Source organism: Bombus fervidus, chromosome 2 (assembly GCF_041682495.2).
Source record: "Bombus fervidus isolate BK054 chromosome 2, iyBomFerv1, whole genome shotgun sequence".
NCBI lineage: Eukaryota > Metazoa > Arthropoda > Insecta > Hymenoptera > Apidae > Bombus > Bombus fervidus.
In genome coordinates this window covers 9,321,614-9,341,291 of record NC_091518.1, presented here as the reverse complement: position 1 = coordinate 9,341,291, position 19,678 = coordinate 9,321,614, and the positions used below count along the sequence as shown (strand labels likewise).

Below are 19,678 nucleotides of genomic sequence, written 5' to 3'. Positions count from 1 at the left end.
TCAACATAACCTTTAACGCACGTGCTTTAAGACGAAGAAGTGCAGAACAAGAAAGACTTCTCATATTTCATTTCGTGTATTTTGTCGTATATTTATAGTGACAGATGTAGTATAAATAAAAAATAAAACTATTTGTGATTAAAACGAAGATAAAATTGAAAATTTTCTACCGTAGATCATTTAGAATCTAAAATAAAAGAACAACCGATGGGATGGATGTCGTAAATTCAATTCTAGAAAACAGCACTCAGGAAAAAGATACACGTAAATCCACAGAAGTAAATAAAGATGTGGAAATTGAGACAGACTTAGGAACTCTTTTAGCATTAGATTATAATACTGTGGACCTAAAAGCATTAAAGTAATCTACAAAGCCTTTCTATCATTTTTATTTTTGTATGATCTGCATATATTAATTAATGTTTTATAGATCACAGACCGAACAATATCTGAAAAGTTTAACAAGGGACAACGTGCAAATAGTTATTAATAAAATATGGGAACTTCCAATAGAACGTGTTGATGAGGTAATAGTAGCAAAATTGCCCAAACAGAAATTTGTATTACCACGAGCTCGACAAATCCCGAAACCAAAACCTTTGACAAAATGGCAACAATTTGCTAAAGAGAAAGGTATCAAAACTAAACGAAAAAGCAAATCTAAACTTAAATGGGATGAAGAACTACAGGTAAGTATACAGGTACTCTTTTGAAATAAATTTTAACTTATTGATATAAGCATTTATCATATCTTAATATTTTTGTAGAAATGGATACCTACTTTTGGTTATAAACGTAACAAAGCCATAGAACAGAAGGAGTGGTTGGTAGAAGTTAATAATGAAGGTAAAGCTATGGAAGATCCATTTGCAGCTGCAAAGACAGCAAAGGAAGAAAGAAAGTCTAAGAATGAATTACAAAGACTGCGTAATATTGCCAAGGCAAAAAATATAAAAATTCCAAAGGTAGGACTTCCTACCAGGGAACATTTTCCTGATTCACAACAACTTTCACAAGCCATGACTATTGCACGTACATCAACAGCATCTCTTGGCAAATTCCAAGATAGGTATATTTCATATTGTATCATTTAAACATTAATTATAATATAGTTATGTATTTAATATAAATTTATATAAAATATATATAAAATTTCTATGATATTATATAGGTTACCAAAAGAAAAAGATGCGAAGGGTATAGCCAAGCAAGTTCCAGGTATGAAAAGGAAAGCAGAAGAAATTCCCAAAAATTTACAGGAAGAGAAGAAACGCAATACCAATCTGGTAGACAATATTCTGAAGAGTAACACTAAGATTCTCCGTGAAGATTTCTCTGTACCAAAGTAAATTTTCACATTTTTTTACAAGATTTATTAATATAGAAAAGATTGTAATTGAATGTATTTCATAGGACAACGCCAGCTAAAGTAAAAAAAGACAAGAAAAAAGATAAAAAGGGAGCAAAAGCTAAGGGAGTAAAGAAACCGAAAGCAGGTAAAGGACAACGGAATATGAAGCATAAAGTTGGAGGTAGAAAACGAAGATAAAAATTTGTTGGTACAATTTCAATCACTCTAACTTCCGTTATTGTAACTTAAAAAACATAGTATTAAATATCTTGAAATAAATAATACCAATACGAAAATTTTGTGTCAGCTCCTAAGTAATTCCTAAAGAATAGTTTTGAAATTAACATTCCATAAATAACTCGAATTTATTATCACATTACCGACAAGTAATATCATTTTTTAAAGACTTAAATTATCACCTAATATTAAATAAAAATGGTTTTAAAATATGACAAAAATACGTTATTCGTCTTCTCTTTACCAAAAAAATTAATAAAAGCTGCAGAAAAAATATAAAAAGAAGAAGATATAGTCAAGGTATAAAATTCATATGTGCATACATAAAAATAAAATTAATCAAGGGTGAAGTATAATGAATCGCGAATAAAATGAACGAGTAACATTACAAGTCGATAAGGCAGGTTGTCCCTTGGTCACAGAATCAGGGTAACGCGAAAAAGGTGAAAGGTCAAAAGCAGCACGAGATATCGACTCGGGATAGTCAAGAGGGCGAGGTAACCTGGTAGTGGGTGTAAGGGAGGGTAAGTGCGAAAGCTGGTTGCCCTAGAATCAGTAAGGGGTTCCACCCCGCATGTGATTTTATACATGCATGTTGCATGTGTACACGTTCAATGCCATTTGAACGAAACACAAACGCATTAGGATATCTTGCGCAATCTATAGAAATTGAAATGATAACTACGTTCAATTACGATGTTTCATTTTAATATCTTCATTCTCAACCGTACTTACTCATCGCGGTCTCAATATTCTATTTTATATTATTTAAAAGTTATAAATAATCAATCTTATAGAATGTAGTATACTATTGCGGGTGAAATAAGGGCACATGGTTGAAGACACAGTGGTATGATGTATTTCAGATTGGAAATACATTATCTAACTCATGTGTCCTGTTTGATTACAATACTGTCAAGTTTGACATCCAATATTAGTTCAAATCCATATTTCAGTAAACGTAATTAAAAAAATATGAAAACTAAATAGTTTATTTCATTGATTAATTATTATGATACATGGTTTACTTTGAATATTTTTTATAATTTTAATCATTATACATGCATTCTGTAAACTTTGCATCCTTAAATTTCACATAAACGCATAAAAATCCGTAGCTTAATTATAATATATGAAGATAGCTAAATTTTCCGATATCGACTAAGAATCGATATATTCTAAAATAATAATTTGGTACCATAACTGTATCTGTAATACATATATGTACATATTTTCGAAATTGGACCTTGTCTACAACATTCTACAGCAAGATAGAAAAACATTCGCCATGCTACTTGCTAAGCACAAATTATTGTTTTCCGAGAAGCTGATTATTTTAGTTCGATTTTGTTATTTATTTAAGACCAAGAACCGAGCTAGACTAATATTTTACTTTCGATCATGCATGACTCTGATCATGCTTATCAGGTCAATTATCTGGAAAGGTATATTTCCAGGATATTTCTTTTCTCTTTTAACCATAAGAGAAATACAGATATCTGACGCATCTATTTATTTTACATAACAAAACATAACTCCAGAACTCGCTTCACAACGTCAGTGCAAAAAATGGGAGGGGGGATACCGACGGCCAGTTAACGAAGCAAAATCCTGGCCAGTTACCACGACACTACTGTATAGTTGTATACAGAAAAATCGAATGTTATTACGTCTACATGCGATAAAGCAAATCATCTTTGAAATTACTAACCTATATATTCACATATACGTAAATATATACTTTTTACAGAGAATTGATCATGACTTCCTAATGAAACATATAATCCCCATGAAAGCATCTTAGATTTTCGTAAGTACAGATATTCGAAAAGACAATTGAACGAAAGGCATATATAGGAAGGCGTTTCAGAAAGCTTCAAGAACATGCAGTACTCATTAAAACAAGGAAGAATACGTTTTAATAAATACGTCTACTGAATCCATGGGTATCGTTAGTTTCAAAATTATAAGTCGTTTCCACCAGTCTATAATATACATTTAATATGACCTCCGCTCATTTCAACATACATTGAAACTATTTTCTCATAGAACTATAATTTAAATAATGTAAAAGTAGAATAATGCTACACTTAAACGGATGTTACAATAATAAAGTATGAAGGTATATTCTTCTGTTATTACTGTTGAATGATATCGTTACTATCATATCGCATTATATTACTTACTGTGCGAGATTTAGATTATAATAACAGCGAACCACGAAACATCTGAAGACCGAAATGTACACACACGTAAGAATCTATATACATACATATTTGATTACATCGACATATTTCATTCGTTAGAACACTGTGAGCATAGCCTAACTCGATAAATTGTAGTAGTTGTAGATAAAACAATATGACACTGAACTCTTTTATAAAGATTCACGGTTGAAGACGTCTCATAATTCCCAATGAAACCAAAGATATTTGGATCCAACATTATTAGGACTATTTATTCGTTTGGGCAGTACTATATCTTTTACTAAATTTAACCCTGAGTTCTTGAAAGAACCTGTATAATCGAGCGACGTAACGCGCGTGCGAAGATGGATATAGAGGAAGGGGTTGCTGAGCAGGACTAAGGAGTAATCGCGCGCGGTCGGTCGCGGTGCTCAGTCGGTGGTTGCTCGCGACGAACGGGCGCGTCCACGAAGTGCGGGGTAACGATGGAGGCTGCGTTAATTACGACGACCGAGTGATACGCACCGTGTGTATACACGGGGATCGTGTCCTGGATTCGTGTGTCCCCATCGCGCGCGCCTCTCGCCCCCACCCCCCCTGTGCCTGTGCCCGTGCTTTCGTGTGCGTCCGTGTCCCTTTAAAATCCTATAACAATCCTCCAAAGGGATAAAAGAAATATATTAATATAAAGAAAACACAGGAGAAAAGAAAAAATACAGTGTGTGATATAGAATCAAAATAAAGACAGAACACGAACACGAGGAAAATGTCGCCCACATAGTCGAACCAAGGCGTACGGAGAGAGAGAGAGAGAGAGAGAAGCAGGTCGAACACGGTGCAGTGGTTACCCTGAGTCGTTGGTACGCGCAGCCTTTTGGTGTTGCTGGCTGACTTGATGCCTGCTTTGCTATTGCTGTCGCTGCCGCCGCCGTCGAATCGCTGCCGACGTTGCTGCAGCAGTTGCTAGCGATGCGAAAATGAACGAGAAATAAAGAAAAAAAGGATTGAGAAAGATAATATGTGTTGTTGAGAGGGAGAGGGAGGGAGAGAGAGAGAGAGCGAGTGAGAGAGAGAGAGCGAATGAGAGAGAGAGAGAGAAAGAAACAAATGTAGCCTTCATTGTTTCGTCGTCGTTTGGTCGTCGTTTTATTGTACAAAATCGCTCCTCTGTTAATGCGATGCGCGTTTCTCCTAACTGAATTAAGAAGAAAGGGAAAAAAAGAAAAGAGTGAAAATAATAAATGTGACGTGCCCGTCGGCCACCAGCCAGCCTTTTATTTTTTTACGCGCTTCATATATGTCTTTTTTTTTAGAAACTATATATAGGACCTAATAGGATGATTTTTATATATCGTCGAGTTCGTATTTCATTGTGGGTGCTATCGGTCCTTCGACATTTTTGTTTCTGGGATTCTTCACTGCTTTGTGTACCCTTTTTTACTTGCTTCGTGCACGCACGTACAACATCATTGCATGTAATGTACATTCGTTTCTTCTCATTAATACATGTGATCATATAGAGGTAATTACGTTTGCTTGTTTGCTTGCTTTTTCGCAAAAATTCATTATCCTCGTTTTTCTATTCCTGATTTGCAGCCTCGTTCGGTGCTTAGTCGATGTTTAGCATGCGATGCTATCCGTCGCAGTTTGTATTGTTTTTATGCTAAATATATCGAGAAAAAATGTGGCGTACACATTTGTTTACATTTTTCTCGGCTATACATCTCTTATACTTTCTTTATTTAGATTGCGGATATCTATGCATTTATATAAAAAATATATAAAATATCCAAAATAATATTTAGTGGATGCACCAAATTTCTATATAGGCTCTATTTCTTTTGTCGCGTTCATAAAAATATAAATTTATATAAGCATCCAGAGTCTAGTCATATTATTATGTAATCGCTGACTATTTACGACGAAGATAGTTGACAAAGATTAGGGAAAAAGAGGATAAGGGATTAAACAAGATAGAAGGGGTGAGAAGTTCAACAGAGACAAAGATAGATAGCGGAAGGGTACTTAAAATGAACGCGATGAAACGAGGGAGGGAAAAGAGGAGACAAAAAAGAGAGAAATGGCAAAGGGCGGACTAGAAGAAGGGAAAACTAGAACATGTCACGATAAAAAACGCTGAGGAAGAAGGGGGTTTTTCGATTTGTTACATTTGTGACGGAACCACTTGACCCATTGACAGGTCAAGGAGCAAAACGGAAAGATGCCAACATAGAAGTATTTTCGTAATGTTAGATTTGAATATTTTCAAAGCTAGAGGTAAAAAACAAATCTAGGTAAAAATGTATATAAAGATATTTCGAAGTAATCAATGTGATTGTTCATTGTAATATAATCTCTGTGCAAAATATGACAAGATGTTTGTAATTTCTTTTTTGTATAAAGTAATCACTGTTTCTTCTAATATTTTAGTTAAAATAATATAAATATATTCATAGATTTTTGTAAAGTTAAAAGTAGATAGTTTTGATATCTTAAAAATCTTTAATTTTGTATATATTTAATAATCGTATCGTATCTTTATATTCACGTTTAGTATTTTTTAAATTCATGATTATACTATTTTCTCTTTTTGAAGAGCAATTTTTTTACTGTAAAAAATAAATCACGGTAAATTCTTTTTTACGTCCCGTCATCATCATATGTGATTCTACTTCTTATTTCTTATTTATGTACATATCTACATATATGAAACATCGCATGTCGTATTACCTTTACTAATTACCGATAGAGAGTTTAGTAATGAATATTTTCTAACTTGTGCTTTCCTTGTGTAGAGAAATTGTAATCAAATTGATGTAATTATATTATACTAAACTAGTTTCTTTATTCTTCAAATCTACCTCATTTAGGCAATTATCTGATAACTTTATATAGTACGCAATACAGAAACTTAACGTTACTAATCTACTAACTTATCAATAACTATATAAGTCAAATTAATCGTAAATTTCCAAGATATATTAAAAGGGAAATAACATTTGGCAAATATATCACTCACGCATATTATTATTATTTGTTTTCGGAATTAATGTTCATTTTGAGACAAATCGAAAACTTGTGATGTATTTCTATAGCTCTATAAAACATAAGTAACAAATTTGGTAATAAAATAAATGAAATTTTACAATTAAGTGCTAGAAATTACAAATTACATGATTATTCTATTTAACGAAAAATGATAAATTCTTATCTATAATCTGTAACCTTTCAATCTATTAATATTATCAATTCTCGTCTTTGCGAGCAAAAGAATATAAGTCAAGAATAGGATAAGTACTCTGTATTTTACATTGGTGTCCTTTACTTGTGGTTCTAATAGCACAAGTCAATTTCATTTCTTTTCCGCTCCTCTATAGTATACGTATATCAAAAGCACAATATAATGGCGGGAAAACAATATAAATTGTGTTGTACTATTTCGTTCTTACTTTTCTGACTTCTGTACATTCTTTTGTCGGCTTATGAATATAAAGACAAGTCATAAATTTGGTATTTCCCAAAACGAAGCTTATCTATTTCCAGCATTATGCATATGTAAATTTCGCTAGGAAATGTAAAATATCGCTGTAAATAAGACGCTTTTCATGTGCTTCTCGCTAGAATATCAATGGTAGAATTAGGATATGACGGCCGCCAATAGCGGGCGGATGTCCGTCATGTTTCTTGCGTTTACAGACGAAAAAGACAGGAAGACGATGCAAAGGGATCTAAGATCGTAACAGAAAGAACGCCTGGCCCGAAGGCGTTAAACCGGGAAGAGTACAATCGGGGCGCGAAGCGATGTACGCAGCTGCGGGTGGCGCCAGTATAGCGAATAGGAGGAAGCAAAAACGGTTGCAGCTAAACAAACGCGTCGCCGAGGGTACGGTCCCGTCACGACTGAAGACGATACCAGCTTCTCAGCACCACTACCACCATCAACACCAACACCAACACCAACACCAACACCACCACCCCAGCAAGTTTGCTCGTCCGCACGTTGTTCCACCATCTTCCACATCACAACCACCACAACCACCGTCATCTGCATTCCATCCGAGCATCGATCGACGGCGTCATGTCGAGAAGTCTCAGCAGGTTGCACCTGTTTCTCCGATCCAATTTCCAATATCGCCACCGCCACTATCCCTTGAGTCGCCAAGTTCGGTTACTTACCCGACTAAATCCAACAACTTCCCATTTCCACCACCATCGATCCTCGATCTCCGAGTCTCGCCATCTTCTTCGGAGCTACAGGTGGGTAGATCTCGTTTAGCGGTAAATTCTTGAAATTTGGCTCTATAGGATTTCATTATCTATCTATATTTTTAGCTCTACTTTTTCTCTTCTTTCTCTATCACACATATTATATAGTTGCTCTTGCTAATAGGTACCCTTTATCTCACAGTATTTATAACGCAATCTGTCCTTGTTCAAGTATTTGATAAATCCTCGTTGCACTCTGCACCTTCTCTTTTCTTGCTGGCACACGTTTACTTGTAATTAGGAAATACACCATCGATCGGCTGTCTGGTGGCGTATGTAAATCCCCCGCGATAACACATACACCTTCGAGCGACCCTCCAGGTTCGTCAGCTGGTTATCCATCAATTGTAATTTTTAGTAATTAACATGTCCCTACTGGTTCCTACCAGCGGATACAGATATCACCTAATGCCGGAGGCAGACTGTGAGATGTTAGGAGTAAGTTGTAGTGTCTGGTACCAGCCACAATTAGAAGACCTTTGAGAAGAAACTCGTGTGGTTCTTTTGTTTTTTTTTTTTTTTTTGGTTGAGGAAAGGATAAGGGAAGAATTTAAGTTGTAACCGGTGTATAAAAAAAGTGGAAAGGAGAGAGAGGAGGAGGAGAAGGACGGTCGAGATCTTAACGATCAATAAAACAGGCAAATGAATGAGCGGAATGCAGGCTGCTTTATTAATTAGAAGGGAGAAGCAACGGTTACGGGGGGGTAAGGTGGTGAACTTTAGAGAATTACCCTCCAACTTGGCCACCAGACTTATTCCACCGCTTCCACGATATCCCCCACGATCATATGTTTATGGGGTAAGTATTAAAGTCATTTTAATATGTATCATCAACAGTAAGCTATTGGTATCAGAGGGTAACTGTCGCTTTTCTATCTAATTATACATATGTGCATCGACTTTGTGTAGCTCATTTTGAGGAAACAAATTTATATTGTAGTGTTGTTTATTCCCCTTTTACTTTCTCTTATCATAGAACAAATAAGTGTTTTCTACATTATTATACACACAACTTTTGTTTGTATCTAAAAGATACAATTGCTAAATACATTTGGAGAAATTGAAGTGTACAAAATTTCAAATATTTGATACCATAACACTGCTTAATGTGAACTCTTTATTAAAATACTAACTTAAACTATGATTTAAAAGCAAGAATAACAAATGATCTGTGACTGTAATTTTTTAACTCAAAAAAGTATTTTGAAGGAATTTTCTATATACCAGGATTTATGATACTAGTCTTTAGACTAATATAGTGCAAAAAATTGTAACCCTACAATGTGCACTACTCAATACTCCACGACCAAAGGTTGACAACTGGCACTAATTATATTTAATCAATACTTTATTGTCAATTAGACAATGCAATGATTACAGTGTACTTGTGTAGACAAGTTCTACAATACATGTACGTATAAAACGTTTATCTCAATTGGTTCCATTTATACAAATCTTTCTATGTTCTATTTAGTACATGCATGCATGTTTTTTATCTTATTATTTATGTGCTGAGTAACGAGGAAAAATCATTAATTGAATTTATCCAATAACATAGTAACAAATTCTAGATATTCGTTTTGATGAACATGTTTTAAATGATAGAGAAAGATGTAAACTACACAACCATATTGATCTTAAGTTTTATATTTATATATACATTTATATTTTGTACAATACTATAAATAATATTTATGATAGATTAAAGAAAAAGTATTTGATATATTAGATTATTTACAATTTTGTTATATCCAAATTGAATAGACACTGAAATGTTGAATGATTTCTATTGTAGTTACTAAGCAACTATCTAAAGGTAATATTTGAACAAAAAATAATTTCAGTGTGGCGGAGGACCAGGCAAAGCAGCATGGCAGGGATGCAACAGACCTTCTCCCCTTCCTTTATCTCCTATGTCGCCTCATGGTTGCCGTGGGGATGGCTACAAGACAAAGCAATGCGAGGCTCATCGACGATGGATGAAAAGAAACAGAGTAAACAAACATTTGTTACAATTTAAAAAGAAAGTTTTTAAGTTACATTACACAAAACAATCAATTTATCAATATCACATATACATGTAATTACATGTATTAGGAGCTTCACATACTATTTAGTACTTATTACATCAAACAACAATTGTTCTATACTATATTCTTATCTTTAGATAAGAGACGCAAGTTATTGCTATGGAAGCAGTGGAGAAGATGACGAAGAAGATGGAAGCAGTAATGCAAATCGTCGCAGAGGTGAAGTTAGTGCGGCAGTGAATACCGTACTTTATGCGGGGCTGGGAACTACAGCGCTCGGATTAGTTATATCGTTTGTCGGCACTGGAGAGAAAGGATTCCTCAGTCCAGAATTGAGGCTGGTGGGTCCTTCACTACTGTGCGCCGGTTTACTGTGTTGCCTATTTCGGGTGCTGCTCTGCCTCTGTCTATGTAGTTGCGGTCAATGCCGCTGGCGGTTTTGCCATGTTGCTTCTGACAAGAAAGAAAAAGTGAGGAAAACGGAAGCTCAACCCGCTGGAACATTGCCTACCGCCTCACTTTTGTCACCAGCGCATCAACAACAGCAATCGGCCATGTCTTCGAGTGGCGCTGCATCATCATCAACAAAAGCACACGAGCTCTTGCTCTCTCCTGCCCAATTACCAGAGTGAAAACACAATTACGAACGTTTTCTACGAGAAATCTACACGCCGATTAACTGCCGGTTCTTGTCCAATATAGAATTATGTTATCTCCATTCGACCTGAACCGTACTCGCAAAAACAAAAGAAACAGAACAACAACCATCACAGCCTAATTCTAGTTTAAATGCGAATTTTAGCGCTTAAAAATAATAGTTAAATAAATAATCGGCTATGTTTTTCTACCCCTACTGTGTTTGAAAAAGTAAACAAAAAAAAAAAGAGTAATCATTAGTGAGTTTTTGTGAACTTCCTCCTGGTTTTATTTTCTTTCGCGTTTTTTTCATTTTCATTCATTTTTTTCATTCTCTTTACAAGGTTTACTTAAAGTTAAATCATCTTACTTCCAAAATTTTTAAGAACATACACATTATTCTAGTCTTACAATATAAGATCAGCTTACCATCTTAAACCGACTTTACAGTCTTTCACAAAACGCAATCCTGAAAGATACGCGCATAGTTGAAATAGTCATTTTGTAAATTGCAGTTTGCATTAAATAATTTATATTAACATCATCTTAACATGCAGTGATCAGGAAAGTTGGAATTGCATTTGATCGGTAGACGTGTAACTGTATATAACAGGTGTATCAGAAGTGGTAGCACTCGATGCAGTCGCAGCAATAGCAAACAATTGATCTTCATATATAGTTCCTTGTGATTCAGTTTTTCCATTGCCCGTTGTCATACCACTACCTGGAGGATTGTCTCCCTTTGTCGCTTCACGATATTTTTGTAGGTACACTTTTAGTGGTTCTACGTAATTATCGAAACCAAGAGTCGTCATAGCAAACAGAATATCTTCACCATTAATAGTCTTGCGTTTTTCCATGTGACACCGATCGCTCGCTTCAGACGTTATAAAGGATATAAATTCAGATACACATTCTTGAACACATTCACGTGCATCTTTCGCTATTTTCCCTGCTTCTGGTATTGCTCTTTTCATAATTTTGGCAACATTTGCTATTGGAAGAAACCGATCTTGTTCACGAAGAGGTCCTCCACCACTGCCACCTCCAGCTCCTTGTAAGGGATCACTAGCTCCATGATTTGAATCATCCGTATTTTCAGGATCATCTGAACGAAAGTATAAGCATAATTTATAACATAAAATACAAAATATAGAATTCATATACACAGTAGTTCACAAAAAGTAGTTGGACACTACCATAGAAAATTTTTATGTATATACTGTATGTATCAGTACTAATAAAATTTTAAAATGTTTTGTATAACATACATATATTCATAAAAAGTTTCTATAAATGTTCGAATATTTTTGTGAGCTACTATATACGTTCTTATTTCGTAAAGTTTTGAAGCATACACGATATTGACATCATATCAACAATCAGTTAAAAGAAACAACAAAATACATGTTTTTCTTCCTATAAAACAATGATTCTGTTAAAAATCCCGTGATCTTATGATATTCAGTACAGAATACAAATATCTATGTTTTAAAAAATTTTCAAAATATAATTAACCTACCTTCCATATCATCAGATTGTACACTAATATACGACGCAGAAACACCACCACCACCGAGGAACGCAGATGGACCTAAAGGTCCTCCATCGTCGCCACTTTCACCACTATTTTCCATCTCCAGTTTGATTTACACTAAACACGCTAAACACGATCACTTTAATTTCCTTAACCTGTTTATAGGTTTGTTTTTACGGTACTTTATTTTTTGGCATAAACAAATTTATTACTAGACATCAATAGCATGTGTAGTTTTCTGATACAACAAGCGACCTCACAGTGCACATTGAAATTATAATTATATTCAGCCTTTTAAAAATATGATTTTTATATACAAGAATATATATTGTATCGTTTCCTCTAGTTAAACATTTAATTTATATTTATTATACTAAACAAAATGGAGAAGAATAGATAAAAATAAACGACTCATTCAGGTAGATCCGTAAATGATTCAAGAGTTAAAGCACAATTTACAACATGCATCTATTGTGCATATGAAACAAAAGAAAAAATTGTCATTATTGGTAACTTCTTATATTTTGAAAATTTCAAATAAATAATTTTCTTTATATTTTAAATTTATTTGAATGCGATCAATTAATTGATTCAATGAAATGCTTAATGAATACAATTTCTACATTTGTAATTAATTTTAAAATATGTCTTGTCACTTAAAACGGATAAATATAAGATTGTTTAAATATATGTTGCTTTACATCAGAATTTCTTAACATTTAAAGTTCGCGCCAAAAGTGTTAGAATAGAATATTCACAACTATATTCATGACGTATGAAGGCGAATACGCAATGCTTTAAACGAATCGTTCGAATAGAATAATAATAATCATAGTTTCATCGTGTGCGCATAAATGTGCAACAAGTAGTTTATTTAAAACTATTGACATGGCTATGTCTAGTATTTTATTAATGCGGAAAGGTTTATCAGTAAACGGTAAGCGAGTTTTCTTTATTTGTAATATATGCCAATCACAATTCATAAGCACATCATTTTCATCTTGACGTTTGTTGCTGAAATTTTTGAAATAAATTATACAATTTTGTGAGGAAACTATTAAGACAATTGTGCAATACGTGTGATGATTGCATTCGTTTACGTAATTTTGTCATTATATGTCTCTCGTTGCGAAAAAATATACATGATTTTGTTTATAGTATAGTATGATCATATAAGCAAGGTATAATGTCACTTCTAATGTCACTGTAGCTACGCGATCTAGTTTATTTAACAAATCTATCTTCAAATACTGCAATGATTTTCTGTGTTTATTAACTTTTGTTTTCATTCATGGAGATAGAAACATTAAATACGTTAAAGGAAGAGGTTATGTTCATATTACATTTTACAAGTGTATTTATGTGATAAGTTATCTATTAAAGAAAAATGACAGAACGTCAGGAAAACCTGACAAAGAAATTTGTTAAGGAATTAACGGACAATTTAAAAGAAAATAAGTTCGAAGAAGTTTTACGCTTCTTTGAGGGTAATAATTATGATGATATTATTAGAGAATCCTCATGGGATATCGTTCCAATTATATTATCTTATCTCACTATTGAAAATATAAAATGCAATGGAGACTTAGTCGAATGCTGTACAATGATATTAAATGCTATAGTAGAAAAATGTAATCCTTCTGAGACAGTATTAGAATTATTAGAACAAGTGGAAGGTCCAGAAGATGATATAAAATTTTCTATAATTCTAAGTGTACTTATCAAATGTCTTTCAAAAATGGACAATAAAATGAAGGCAATAGAATGGTGCATTAGTACAATAAAATCTTACATTGAAAGTCTACCTATACCAGAAAAAGATTCTGAAGACTATATTATTATTACAAATAAAATAAAAAATATTTATAATGAAGTTATATTATTTTTAGAACCATTAATAAATGAGTCAAGATTAGAAAATTCCAAAACATATACCATATTAAGGGATTATCTTGCTAGCATTCTAATTTTTTTAATGGGAAAACCATTGATTTATTTAGAAGAAAAAGAATTAGAATCCTGTTCAAGTAAACCATTACCTGAGAGAATTGTAATACTTGTAAGTCAGGTAACTGGAGATTTGCTTTCATTTCTAAACATTACAAGTGTAAGAAGTAGAAAAACTAAGTCCAAGAAGAATAATATAGAAGAAGAAAGCTTTAACCTTAAAGTAACACTTTTCGAATTAAATGAGAACATATCAGATTTGGCATATGCTAACTTTTACTTTTACGTTATAACAAAACTACATCTGTGGGAGAAGGTACCACAGGTATATGATTTGCAATATGTCTTTCAGACATGCATATATCTTATTGTTAAATTATTACAAGAACAAGAAAGCACTATGAAAGGCTTAAATTTCCTGGATCACCTTTTGATGAGATTAACAAGACGTTCCTTAACATTGCAATTATTAGAATTGAATATATTTTTTGAGTTGTTCAATGTACTTGTGAATGTGATGATTTATTCCAATAGCAATAAAGAAAGGAAAAAAGCTTTGAATTTATTTCAAAACTACATTGAAATGTTTGATATACAAGCTAGATACTCCATTATTTTATATTTGTATCAAACTAATGAACATTCAGGTTTATTGAGTCTAACTACAGGAATAGTTAAAACATCTATTATTGAATGCCTCCAAGCAAAGCCTCCTATGCCATATTTTCTCGGTAGTAATCTAGGAACTTTAATCAAATTGGCTTGTAAATTACACCATGGTAGTGCATCAGATCTAGTGGAACTATGTGATGAAATAATTACAAGTCTAAATCTGTTAAGATTTCTATTTATACGGGATAAGCAAAATCAAACTGGTATCTGGAACTTGGTAAATAAACTTCATAATGAGTATTTACTACCACTAAGAGAAGGAATAGATCTCTCTAGAGCACATTGGAAAGTAAAAATAAAAGATTTAGAAGAGCAAAAGAAAATGCACAAAATAACTGAGAATACAGAATTAGAAAAAAGCTATGCTGAGATAACACTAACTGTTGGTGGTGAAAAATTACCAACAATGCCAGTTCCAGAAAAAATTACATTTTGTTATCAAGCATTAAATGGTCTGGATGTAATGGAAAGCATTTTAATTAGAGTCAATGAATGTATTGCTAATAATCCCTTTAAGCAAAATATTAATAAAATAGTATCTTCAGAATAAAAATTGTATATTTATGAAGTGTATATAACTCACTGCTGAATAAAAATCATTCTTTATTTACATTTCATGTATTTTGACTATATCCTATTATTTACTATTTTGCAAAATTATATTTCTTGGAATAAAGTAAAAGAAATAAAAAACCAAATTTGACTTTGATAGGTTTTAGGCGTTTATGGACTTGTAAAGTACTACTCGCAGATCAATCCGAAAATGATCAGCAGCAATTAAATCAGGAACATAGTAAAGAAAGTGAAGAGGAATATGAGAAGAATATTAAAATAAACATTCTTGCTGCATCTTTAAAATATGTCCATGATCTTGGATGGAGCCAGGAAGCCATCAGTGCTGGTAATTTGTAATAATTTTTCAGTTAAGTAGATGAGTCAGGACCAATCTTTTGTGTGAGTGAATAAATATATTTTCGATGTATTACAGATATAGTATGTTTTTTAATTGTTTAAAAAATTTTTTAAATTTTGATAAAAAAAAAATAATTTCATGTTGTTAGTATATGATATAGATAATAAATAAAAATATTTAATGAAAAGTTATGTACCAAAGGTGCTGAGTCTATTGGCTACCCTGGGATAATTCATAGATTGTTCCCTAATCGAGGAGCAGACTTGGTTCATTATTTTTATTTAACATGCAATAAGGAATTGAATAAAATCCTTGAAGAAAAAGCTCTTACTGTTGAAGAGAAACCTACTAAAGAGACAAAGATATTAGAATTACAAGTATACAATGCTGTTGAGACAAGACTCAGAATGGTGATTCCATATAAAAAGACATGGCCACAAGCATTAGCTCTTATGGCTCTACCACCAAACGTACCAATGTCACTAGCTAATTTACTCACTTTAGTGGACGATATTTGCTATTATGCTGGTGATAGATCAGTTGATGTAAGAATAATAAACATATTTTGTAAATCTATGTTAAAATATTAATGACTATGAAATCTATCTTATATAAAAATTTTGTTGAATCAGATGAACTGGTATACTAGAAGAGTAGTATTAGCAGGTATTTATAAAACTACCGAATTGTATATGTTACAAGATAATAGCGAAGATCATCAGAAAACTTGGAATTTCTTGGAAAGACGAATAAAAGATGCAACACAAATTCATACAATTTTAACTTCTGATATGGCATTACCAGATTTAAATCGTGCTAGTGAAACAGCAAGTGCTGCTTTTGTTACAGTAAGCATATTATAGTATGAATCGTCTTTTTCTAAATACTTACATTGTATATTTTTATTTTAAACAGGCACGCAATATACTTGGACTAAATTGGAATAGGTAGGAAAGAAAGAAAAATTAAAGCTTAGATCACTAAATATAGAAAAAATACGAAGTATTGTTTGGAGTTCATTTGATACAAATGAAAATATGAACTTATGTAAAAAATTTGTGTAACAATATTTAAATACTAATGGTATTAAAAAATAGGATAATGTTAAGACATGTTAACGATCATAGCTAGTTTATTTTAGTGTCATATTTTAACAAGATCTGTACATGTGAGTTTGAATTCAATAAATGTGATTTACTTTTGATGCATATAAAGGTATAAACTGATAGAAATATAGATTTAATAATGTTTAATAATTACCCTGCAATATTGTTATGATTAAGGTAATATAGTATTCTTTTTATACAAAATTACGTTGTGTCTCCATTGAACAAGAGATCAACTTCGGTCCTTATCATTGAATTGAGCAGGAGATTACTTTTATTATAAAAAAATATATTTTTTTATACAGATACACACCACACAGCCAAGTACTTCATAAATTGAATAAACTTCAAATTACGTTAAAAAGTATAACGTACTTTGTAAAGAAGTGATTCATGCAAACCTAAATCTTTCAAAACATATTGTTCATTATCAATATTCTTGAAAGTGATACAATTATATCAATTAATTTTTATAAAAGTAAAGATATCTTGCAAATCTTAACAATGAACATTTCAGTTCTTATAAAAAAAAAGCTCATATCTAATCTTTTGTTACTTCTCGGAAATACGTTTTTCTGAAAAGCTATTATTGCTATGCGATACAAACTTTGTGTTGTCAATAACAATACATTTACAATATAACAAATATTTTTTTGGGAGGCTGATGTTAATAGTGCGCTTCTTCTATGTAACCCTTGATTGTTTTTGGTAAAGGCAACTTATGAATATTGTCTAATCTAGTATTTTGACGTATAACAAAACGACAAAGGTATTGTAAACTTCGGACTTGAGTAAACCTGCTTACTGGCTTTGTTAATCTAACAGGGAAAGACGGATGACCAGGATACTTAGGCCGTGAATAGCAGAAAACTGCTGATTGACTAAAATTCATTGAATAATCAATTAAATCAGCCACTGAACTAAATCCCTCACTTTCACTTTGGTTGCATAAAGAAAATAAACCACCACTATGTTCCATACGAGCATGGAGTAATTTGCCAGCTGATTTAAAGCTAAGTGTTAGGACATATCTACAAAAGAATATATATGGATTTTCCTCAATGATAGCTTTAACAAAAAAGAAAAAAAGAGGAAGAAAAACAAACCTATCGTCTGATGAATCCCTAACTAGAAATGCACCATCTGGTTCAGATAGAAGTTTGGCATCAGCCTCAGTTCCTGATATTGGACCCCAATACCACCCATAATTACTTAATTTAAGCAATTCCTCTGTAAGACTTGCTTTTGCTTTGTTATCATTACTTCTATTATCTTCTATATTTTCTTTAATTCTTTCAACTTGATGTTTTACTATATAATTTTCTATTATTGATCTGGGTTCTAACTGCTCTGTTTCATTATTGGAGCATGATTGGTATATGTTAGAAACATTTTCATGATCGGTATCTGTCTCCAACTTATCAATAATTTGTTCATTAATTGCTTCTAGTTTCTCTTCAGTGTCACTGCAACTATTTATGGTATCATTTAGGCTCTCTGAGATATATTCATTTTGTGACACATTGCTGTTTTGATCATCAAAATTCTTGTCAGTCTCTTCGCATTTTAATTCAGAGATATTATCTTCTTCAGTAGAAATTGTAGGCACATCCTTCTGAATCACTAATGGATCATAATTTGTATCATTTTGTACGCTAGATGTTTCGACTTCCTTCGTCTGTAAAAACTTTGATTATGCATGAAACAAAGATCTTTGTCATGAAAATTTGTGCGTACTTACCCTTTGCTTAGATTTATGTGACAACTTTCTGATCTGCATGTGTTTCTTAATATTCTTAAAAAATTCAAACGACGTTTTGGAGGAGAGAGTACTTTTCGTTTTGCTATCATTTTCATTTGTTTTGACTTTAACTTCTATTAAATCCTCCTTTTTCTTCTGGTTCTCCTCTTTTTTTGATACGTTCTCACGTCGTGAATCACGCCACCAAAGAAAATCAAATGTTCTACCATTCAACTTACGTGGTTTCAAGCTTTGATTCGATGTTTTTGCCGCACATGTTGGTGCAGTCGTGATGAATTCCTCTGACGTTTGACTTATCATATTTCAATATCATGCGGCCCTTCAAACTGGCTCCAAACTGAAGAATGAATTCGCTTCCACTATCTTATCAAAAATTATTTCACACGCCATCTATTCCTTAACTTCTATTCTTTCTTCGTGATTACAAATTTTTTCTCAGAAATTTGAAAAACTTCACTGTAGATTATCGTTTAATAATCGTTCCAGAAAATTATCCTATTACGCCGACCAAATGTAGTCCAACACGAGAATGTTTTTGTGTACTTTCGTAAATTTGTATCAAATTATTCCCTACTGCTTCGAAAGATATGTTTTTCCACTAACTTCGCTTAAAAAGTTCCTATTAACTAGATTATCATTGGTTAAAGTATTTGTTACCAACATAACATGACAGCCAGAAAAAAAGATTAAAATAACTGAACTATAATCTGTCCAGTTAACATCTCTGGTCCACGGAATCGCTAGAAAAGACCATTCAGTTTGAAGACCAACCAATTTGAGTTGAAAAAAGATCAAGATGGAAGGCAAGAATAGATTTCATTCTGCGAAACAGGCAGAGACGATTAAGGAATTATTCATAATATCTATGTATATGTATATAGCGTTATCATGCGCAGGACGAGACTTTCTCTTGCCATCCATTTTGATATTTCTCGATTCAAAAAAACAGACGGTTTCGTCAATGCTTCCAGTTTAGGAGTATCCAGTGAGCAGTACTTATGTGATCGTAGCTCATATTACAGTTTAGGACTACAT

General features: G+C 32.8%; 6 protein-coding genes across 10 annotated transcripts; 4 read left to right on the top strand and 2 right to left on the bottom strand.

The window, feature by feature from the left end:
- The first annotated feature begins 46 nt into the window (after positions 1-46).
- Positions 47-1,647, top strand: LOC139995426 (ribosome biogenesis regulatory protein homolog). The gene is made up of 5 exons (XM_072018884.1): positions 47-361; positions 431-689; positions 768-1,069; positions 1,172-1,345; positions 1,414-1,647. Exons 1-5 carry the CDS (start codon positions 213-215, stop codon positions 1,547-1,549), a joined length of 1,020 nt encoding a protein of 339 aa, XP_071874985.1. The 5' UTR covers positions 47-212; the 3' UTR covers positions 1,550-1,647.
- A 2,510-nt stretch (positions 1,648-4,157) lies between these two features.
- Positions 4,158-10,919, top strand: LOC139995409 (uncharacterized). Of its 3 annotated transcripts, none has more exons than XM_072018856.1 (4): positions 4,158-4,634; positions 7,471-8,031; positions 9,885-10,034; positions 10,208-10,919. In XM_072018856.1, the coding sequence occupies exons 2-4, from the start codon at positions 7,576-7,578 to the stop codon at positions 10,700-10,702; spliced, it is 1,101 nt and encodes a 366-aa protein (XP_071874957.1). In that variant the 5' UTR covers positions 4,158-4,634; positions 7,471-7,575; the 3' UTR covers positions 10,703-10,919. The 3 variants fall into 3 exon arrangements, with proteins under 3 accessions (XP_071874957.1, XP_071874972.1, XP_071874963.1); XM_072018871.1 differs by having other exon boundaries at positions 7,436-8,031; XM_072018862.1 differs by lacking the exon at positions 4,158-4,634 and having other exon boundaries at positions 4,645-8,031.
- Nf-yb (nuclear factor Y-box B) lies at positions 10,077-12,459 on the bottom strand. Its single transcript, XM_072018910.1, has 2 exons — positions 12,229-12,459; positions 10,077-11,814 (listed from the first exon to the last, which is right to left on the bottom strand). Exons 1-2 carry the CDS (start codon positions 12,341-12,343, stop codon positions 11,267-11,269), a joined length of 663 nt encoding a protein of 220 aa, XP_071875011.1. The 5' UTR covers positions 12,344-12,459; the 3' UTR covers positions 10,077-11,266.
- Positions 12,460-13,026: 567 nt separating this feature from the next.
- Coq9 (ubiquinone biosynthesis protein COQ9, mitochondrial) lies at positions 13,027-17,011 on the top strand. 2 transcript variants are annotated; one of them, XM_072022355.1, is made up of 5 exons: positions 13,027-13,180; positions 15,575-15,763; positions 15,977-16,320; positions 16,408-16,623; positions 16,691-17,011. In XM_072022355.1, exons 1-5 carry the CDS (start codon positions 13,132-13,134, stop codon positions 16,724-16,726), a joined length of 834 nt encoding a protein of 277 aa, XP_071878456.1. In that variant the 5' UTR covers positions 13,027-13,131; the 3' UTR covers positions 16,727-17,011. The 2 variants fall into 2 exon arrangements, with proteins under 2 accessions (XP_071878456.1, XP_071878457.1); XM_072022356.1 differs by lacking the exon at positions 13,027-13,180 and having other exon boundaries at positions 15,583-15,784; positions 15,964-16,320.
- Positions 13,192-15,474, top strand: LOC139998091 (glomulin). The gene has a single exon (XM_072022352.1). It carries the CDS (start codon positions 13,631-13,633, stop codon positions 15,410-15,412), a length of 1,782 nt encoding a protein of 593 aa, XP_071878453.1. The 5' UTR covers positions 13,192-13,630; the 3' UTR covers positions 15,413-15,474.
- Positions 16,890-19,227, bottom strand: LOC139998092 (uncharacterized). 2 transcript variants are annotated; one of them, XM_072022353.1, is made up of 3 exons: positions 18,623-19,227; positions 17,988-18,568; positions 16,890-17,912 (listed from the first exon to the last, which is right to left on the bottom strand). In XM_072022353.1, exons 1-3 carry the CDS (start codon positions 18,941-18,943, stop codon positions 17,549-17,551), a joined length of 1,266 nt encoding a protein of 421 aa, XP_071878454.1. In that variant the 5' UTR covers positions 18,944-19,227; the 3' UTR covers positions 16,890-17,548. The 2 variants fall into 2 exon arrangements, with proteins under 2 accessions (XP_071878454.1, XP_071878455.1); XM_072022354.1 differs by having other exon boundaries at positions 17,988-18,559; positions 18,623-19,225.
- Between the last annotated feature and the right edge of the window lie 451 nt (positions 19,228-19,678).

Coding starts and splice junctions, on each gene's coding strand:
- Nf-yb (XM_072018910.1), bottom strand. CDS start 12,343: ATGGAAAATAGTGGTGAAAGTGGCGACGATGGAGGACCTTTAGGTCCA. Junction 11,815..12,228: donor ACAATCTGATGATATGGAAG/GTAGGTTAATTA, acceptor ACTTTCGTTCAG/ATGATCCTGAAAATACGGAT.
- LOC139998092 (XM_072022353.1), bottom strand. CDS start 18,943: ATGATAAGTCAAACGTCAGAGGAATTCATCACGACTGCACCAACATGT. Junction 18,569..18,622: donor CACATAAATCTAAGCAAAGG/GTAAGTACGCAC, acceptor GCATAATCAAAG/TTTTTACAGACGAAGGAAGT. Junction 17,913..17,987: donor AGGGATTCATCAGACGATAG/GTTTGTTTTTCT, acceptor ATTCTTTTGTAG/ATATGTCCTAACACTTAGCT.
- LOC139998091 (XM_072022352.1), top strand. CDS start 13,631: ATGACAGAACGTCAGGAAAACCTGACAAAGAAATTTGTTAAGGAATTA.
- LOC139995426 (XM_072018884.1), top strand. CDS start 213: ATGGATGTCGTAAATTCAATTCTAGAAAACAGCACTCAGGAAAAAGAT. Junction 362..430: donor GTGGACCTAAAAGCATTAAA/GTAATCTACAAA, acceptor AATGTTTTATAG/ATCACAGACCGAACAATATC. Junction 1,346..1,413: donor GAAGATTTCTCTGTACCAAA/GTAAATTTTCAC, acceptor TGTATTTCATAG/GACAACGCCAGCTAAAGTAA.
- Coq9 (XM_072022355.1), top strand. CDS start 13,132: ATGGCTATGTCTAGTATTTTATTAATGCGGAAAGGTTTATCAGTAAAC. Junction 16,321..16,407: donor CTGGTGATAGATCAGTTGAT/GTAAGAATAATA, acceptor TTGTTGAATCAG/ATGAACTGGTATACTAGAAG. Junction 16,624..16,690: donor CAAGTGCTGCTTTTGTTACA/GTAAGCATATTA, acceptor TATTTTAAACAG/GCACGCAATATACTTGGACT.
- LOC139995409 (XM_072018856.1), top strand. CDS start 7,576: ATGTACGCAGCTGCGGGTGGCGCCAGTATAGCGAATAGGAGGAAGCAA. Junction 8,032..9,884: donor CATCTTCTTCGGAGCTACAG/GTGGGTAGATCT, acceptor AAATAATTTCAG/TGTGGCGGAGGACCAGGCAA. Junction 10,035..10,207: donor GATGGATGAAAAGAAACAGA/GTAAACAAACAT, acceptor TCTTATCTTTAG/ATAAGAGACGCAAGTTATTG.